This window comes from Arachis duranensis, chromosome 3 (genome assembly GCF_000817695.3).
Source record: "Arachis duranensis cultivar V14167 chromosome 3, aradu.V14167.gnm2.J7QH, whole genome shotgun sequence".
In the NCBI taxonomy this organism is placed as follows: domain Eukaryota; kingdom Viridiplantae; phylum Streptophyta; class Magnoliopsida; order Fabales; family Fabaceae; genus Arachis; species Arachis duranensis.
This window is the reverse complement of record NC_029774.3, coordinates 66,586,554-66,593,006: the sequence shown is the minus strand read 5'-3', so window position 1 is coordinate 66,593,006 and position 6,453 is coordinate 66,586,554. Positions and strand designations below refer to the sequence as shown.

General features: G+C 40.6%; 1 protein-coding gene across 1 annotated transcript; it reads right to left on the bottom strand.

Annotated features, from left to right (window-relative positions):
- Window positions 1-4,885: 4,885 nt before the first annotated feature.
- LOC107479484 (uncharacterized) lies at window positions 4,886-6,121 on the bottom strand. The gene has a single exon (XM_016099615.1). It carries the CDS (start codon window positions 6,119-6,121, stop codon window positions 4,886-4,888), a length of 1,236 nt encoding a protein of 411 aa, XP_015955101.1.
- Between the last annotated feature and the right edge of the window lie 332 nt (window positions 6,122-6,453).

Genomic DNA, 6,453 nt, shown 5'->3' with positions numbered 1-6,453 from the left:
GGACAAGAAGAACAAAGAAGGAGCGGCGCTCGAAGGAGAAGTGGCGAAAACTCAGAAAACGAAAAGGGAACAGAATAAACGAAGAAAATGAGGAAAGGGGCAAATAAATAATGCCTTCACAGAGCCCGAACAGAAATCGAGGAGAAACGGTAAAAAGCAATAAATGCTGAAACGGCCATTTTCGAAATTTGAAAAAACTACTATGCCCGAGCTCGACCTCTCAAAAAGGACGAACTCGGGCAGGGGCACTGTTCATACCCTGACCGAGCTCCCCAAATTCGGAAAGTTCATAGAAGGTCCGACCTCGTCCCAAGGCCCACGCCTGAGGTCGGACCTCGGACAAATGAGCTAAGAAGGCCCATCAAAAGGAACGAAAGCCCAAAACCTAAAGGCCGAAAAGGCCTAGGAAAGGCGGTTCCACAAAAAGATAAGAATATCTTATCCAGGGAAGATCATGACCAACTACTATAAATACACTGGAGCACCCAGGTATAACTCATACTCTAATTCTACTAAATATCTGCTTGGACCCATGCTAACTTAAGCATCGGAGTGTCATTGCAGGTACAACCCCCAGCCGCTCAGCACACCAAGCTCGGGTCACGGAGCCCTCACCTCGGGTCCTGCCAGACGATCGAGCTGCACGTTTCAGGTAACCCCCGGAACAATATTCTTTCTGAGAAAGTTTATGACCACCTTGTTATCATTTATTGGAGTTGCAATAGCCTCTACCCACTTGGATACATAGTCCACTGCCACCAGAATATACTTGTTTGAATATGAGGTTGGAATTGGCCCCATGAAATCAATTCCCCACACATCAAACAGTTCAAGTTCTAAGATGAAGTTCTGTGGCATCTCATTTCTTTTGGGTAAATTTCCAGCCCTTTGGCATTCATTGCAGCTCTTCACTAGTTCTTTCGCATCTTTGAAAATATTGAGCCAAAATAATCCACATTGCAGCACCTTGGCTGCAGTTTTTTCCCCTCCAAAATGGCCTTTATACCAAGAGCCATGGCAGTTCGATAGGACCTCTCGTCCTTCTTCCTCTGAAATGCATCTTCTGAGGATTCTATCTGAACACTTCTTGAAGAGATATGGCTGATCTCAGATGAATTATTTAGCATCATTAATGAGATTTCTTCTTTGATGTTTGTTAATCTCTGGAGGTAAATTCCCAGTTGCCTTAAAATTTGCAATATCTGCAAACCAAGGTGCCTTGTTGAAGAACGAAACTCTCGCGCGATTTAGAATTTTGACAAATAAATTCCCGATGTAAGTATGGCTTCTAGACCGACAAGAATTCCTTTCTTACAAAAGTTTTGGTTGTCACAAGTAACAAACCCAATAAAATTTATAAACCGAAGTATTCAAACCTCGGGTCGTCTTCTCAAGGAATTGCAGGGAGGTATGATTTATTATTGGTTATGAAAAATAGTATTTTTGGGTTTTAAAAAAGTTTTGAACGAGAGAAATGGATTGCAGAGAATTAATAAATTAATAACTAATAAAACTCTTGTCAAGGTATGAAAACTGGAAGTCCTATCCTAGTTATCCTTATCAATGGTGATGAGAATTATATTATTTTCTCTCACTAAGTCAACCTCTAACTATGAAGGTCAGTTAAGTGGACAAATTAATTTAACACCTAAAGTCCTAGTCAACTCCTGAGGAAAGACTAGAGTTATAGGAATCTAAATCAATCAGCAAGAATAACAATTATCAATCACGATGAGTTTGATAACTCAAGAGTCACCAATTAATCAACCAGAACCAAGAATATAGAAAGCTAAATTAAAATCAAAAATATCTGGAATACCTCAAATTATATTAAATAAAGATGTCAATTCTAACATGGAAAAGTTCATAAATCAGTTTGAAAAGATAAATAAAAGGAACATTGAACATGAGATAAAGAAGATGAAAATATTCTTAAATCCTTGAAGAAGAATCCTAATCCTAATTCTAAGAGAGATGAGAGAACCACTCTCTCTAAAAACTACATCTAAATTATGAAAAGTGAATTATGATCTCATCTGAAGTACGAATGGATTCCCCCACTTTATAGCCTCTAATCTTGTTTTCTGGGCCAAAAACTGGGTCAAAAATAGCCCAGAATTCACTGATTGTGAAATCTGATTTGTACAGGTCGCGGCAAAGTGATGCGGAGGCGTCGTCCACGCGTTTGCATGGATTGAAATTCGCAGATGCGACGTGTGCGCGTCATCCACGCGTCCGTGTCGCCTAACGTCGAGGCAGCTATAACAAATTATATATCGTTATGAAGACCCGGATGTTAGCTTTTTAACATAACTAAAACCGCATCATTTGGACCTTTGTAGTTCAAGTTATGGTCGATTTAGTACCAAGAGGTCAGGCTGGACAGCTTTAGCAGTTCCTTCAGTTTCTTGTATTCCTTCCAGTTTTGCATGCTTCCTTTCCATCTACTGAGCCATTCTTGCCCTGTAATCTCTGAAAACACTCAACACACATATCAAGGCATCGAATGGTAATAAGAGATGATTAAAATACATAAATTAAAGACTCTAGGAAGCAAGTTTTCAATCATAGAACAAATTCTGGGACAGAATTGTAAAACCATGCAAATAGTAAGAATAAGTGGGTAAAAAGTTGATAAAAACCACTCAATTGAGCACAAGCTAAACCATGAAATAGTGGTTTATCACTTGTGAACTAACATTAACTGCTCATCTGGAAAGAACTCATTTACACTTGCATCATGTGTGCCACCTTTCTCACAAGGAATTCTGGATAGATGATCTGCTACCTTGTTCTCCACTCCTTTCTTGCCTCTGATCTCAATATTGAATTCCTGTAATAACAAGATCCATCTAATCATTCTTGGTTTTGATTCCTTCTTGGCAAACAAATATTTAAGTGATGTGTGATCTGTGAAAACGATCACTTTAGAGCCAATGAGGTATGATCTAAATTTGTCAAATACAAAGACTATTGCCAACAATTCCTTTTTAGTGGTGGTGTAATTCCTTTGAGTGTCATTAAGGACTTTGCTGGCATAGTATATGACATGCACCAAATTATTTCTCCTCTGCCCTGACATTGCCCCAACTGCAAAATCAGATGCATCACACATCAGCTCAAATAGTAAGTTCCAATCAGGTGGGGTAATGATAGGGGCTGAGGACAGTTTCTTTTTCAAGTTTTCAAATGCTAGCATGCATTTCTGATCAAAGATAAATGGTGTATCAGATACAAGAAGATTGCTTATGGGCTTGGCTATTTTTGAAAAATCTTTAATAAATCTTTTATAAAAACCAGCATGCCCTAAAAAGCTCCTAATTGCCTTTACATCACTTGATGGGGGTAGTTTTTCAATTAGTTCCACCTTAGCTCTATCTACCTCAATGCCTTGATGAGAAACTTTATGACCAATGACTATTCCTTCTGTCACCATAAAGTGGCATTTCTCCCAATTCAAGACCAAATTGGTCTCTTGACATCTTTTCAATACCAAGGCAAGATGGTTTAGACAATTATGAAAGGAATCTCCGAATACTAAAAAAGTCATCCATAAAGACTTCAATGAATTTCTCTATCATATCTGAGAAGATAGAAAGCATGCAGCGTTGAAAAGTTGCGGGTGCATTACACAACCCAAACGGCATGCGCCTGTAGGAAAACACTCCGTATGGACAAGTAAATGATATTTTCTCCTGGTCTCTTAGATCAACCACTATTTGACTATATCCTGAATAACCGTCTAGAAAACAATAATATCCATGTCCTGCAAGCCTTTCAAGCATCTGATCCATGAAGGGGAGTGGGAAATGATCTTTTCTTGTAGCTTCATTAAGTTTTCTGTAATCAATGCACATCCTCCATCCTGTGACGATTCTTGTAGGGATGAGCTCATTCCTTTCATTGGGTACTACAGTGATTCCTCCTTTCTTGGGGACCACTAGGACGGGGCTCACCCATGGGCTATCTGAAATTGGGTAGATTACCTCTCCCTGCCATAGCTTCATGACTTTTTTCTGCACCACCTCTTTCATGATTGGATTCAGCCTCCTTTGGGGCTGAATGGAGGGTTTGACATCATCTTCCAGCAGTATCTTATGCATGCATATAGCCGAACTCATTCCCTTTAAGTCAGCAAGGGTCCATCCAATGGCGTCTTTATGCTTTTGCAACATTTGGAGTAATTCCTCCTCTTGTTCTTGGTTGAGAGCTGAGTTTATGATCACTGGATAACTTTCATTATCTCCTAAATATGCATATTTGAGAGTGGGTGGTAGTGCCTTCAGTTCTAGTTTGGGTGCTTCCTTTTCTTCATTCTTTTCTTCTGATGTGTCCTGAATAAAAACTTCAACTGTTGCAGCTTCTTCGCTGGATGTGGGTTCCTCTTCTTCTGTCACCCCCTCAAGTTCTTCCTCTTCCAGAGTCTCTTGTACTAAAACTTCCACTAAATCCAACCTCATACATTCTCCTAGTGATTCTTGTGGGTAGCTCATGGCCTCAAATACATTGAATACCATCTTCTAATCATGCAGCCTAAGGGTAAGTTCACCCTTTTGGACATCAATGATGGCTCTGGCAGTAGCTAAGAATGGCCTTCCCAAAATGATAGAGGCGTTGGCTTCTTCCTCCATATCGAACACTACAAAGTTTATTGGGAAGATAAAATCTCCCACCTTCACTAACAAGTCTTCCACTATTCCATGAGGGAACTTGAATGATCGGTCTACCAATTGCAGGGCCATTCTTGTTGGCTTGGCCTCCTCAATCCTCATTCTTCTCATCATTGCTAAGGATATTGGATTTATGCTGGCTCCCAAATCACACAAAGCCTTTTCCACTATGATTTCCCCTATGACACAAGGGATTTGGAAGCTCCCAGGATCCTTCAATTTCTGGGTAACTTGTGCTGAATGATGGCACTACATTCTTCGGTTAGTACCACAGTCCCGTTGTTCTTCCAAATTCTCTTCTTGGTCAACAATTCCTTCAAGAACTTAGCATAGAGCAGCATTTGCTCTATTGCTTCAGCAAAGGGTATGTTAATCTGTAGTCTCTTGAAAACTTCTAAGAATCGTGAGAATTGGCTTTCATCTCCACTCTTCTTCAATTGTTGAGGGTACGGGGCTTTTGGAACATATGGCTTCAGCGCTTCTCCTTTTTGATGTGAGTTAGGAGTGGAAGCTTGAACTTCCTCTTGTCCTTTTCCCCCTCCATCCATGTTCTTCTCTTGTGGTTCTTTGGAGGTCTCCTTCAATTGTTTTCCACTTCTGAGGGTGATATCCTGACACTCCTCCCTTGGGTTTGCATTAGTGTTGTTACAAATATTGTGGCCAGGAACTTGCTTGAATAGGTAGCTGATATGTGTTTCTAGTTTCTTGATGGCATCATCTTGATTTTGCATATTGGATCGTACTTCTTCCCGGAACACTTTACTGTCTTGAACTTCCTTGCATATGCCTTCGAGCAGGGTCTCAAGTCTGGAAAGTCTATCTTCGGATGGTAATGGTGGGTTGAGGTTAGAGTGTTGAGACTGGTCATTTTGGGTTTGATATGGCTGCTGAGAAGTGTTATTGGGTAGGTATTGATATAATCTCTGTGTGAAATGTTGGTATGCTGCATTATTGTTGGGGTTGTGACATCTCTGATCTTGGCTTTGGTCTTCTTGATTTCCCCACCCAAAGTTTGGATGGTTCTTCCAACCGGGATTGTAGGTCTTGGAGTATGGATCATGTGATTGCCAGGGTGAGTTTCTAACATAGTTGGCTTGTTCCCAGTCACCCCCTTTCTCTGTATTCACTCCTTCTTGAGCTGGTGGTGGGGTGGTGACTGCTACAACTTGGTTCCTCTCCATCTGCTTGGTAAGGTCAGCCAACTGCTTGGTGATCATCTTGTTTTGAGCTAGCAGTGCATCCATATGGTTCAACGACATTACTCCTCGAGTGTTGCTCCTCTCAGAAGCATAAAAGTAGTCATTCTCAGCTACAGTCTCAATGACATATATGGCTTCTTCAACGGTCTTTTTCTTATTTAGAGATCCCCCAGAAGAGTGGTCTACAGCCTTCTTTGATTCGTAAGATAAGCCTTCATAAGAAATGTGTAGTTGCACCCATTCATTGAACATGTTTGGTGGGCACCTTCTTGTTAAGTCCTTAAACCTCTTCCATGCCTCATGGAGAGTTTCACCATCTTGTTGCCTGAAGGTTTGTACCTCAGCTCTCAACCTGTTGATCCGTTGAGGAGGATAGAATCTCACCAAGAACTTGTTCACCATATCTTCTCAGGTTGTTAAACTCTCCTTTGGGAATGATTTCAGCCATTTAGATGCTTTGTCCCTGAGTGAAAAGGGGAACAAAAGCAATCTATAGGTGTTAGGATGAAACACCATTAGACTTCACAGTATCACGTATTCTTAGGAAGGTGGTTAAATGAGCTGGGGGTTCAGTTCAAAGTTAT

Coding starts and splice junctions, on each gene's coding strand:
- LOC107479484 (XM_016099615.1), bottom strand. CDS start 6,121: ATGTTCAATGAATGGGTGCAACTACACATTTCTTATGAAGGCTTATCT.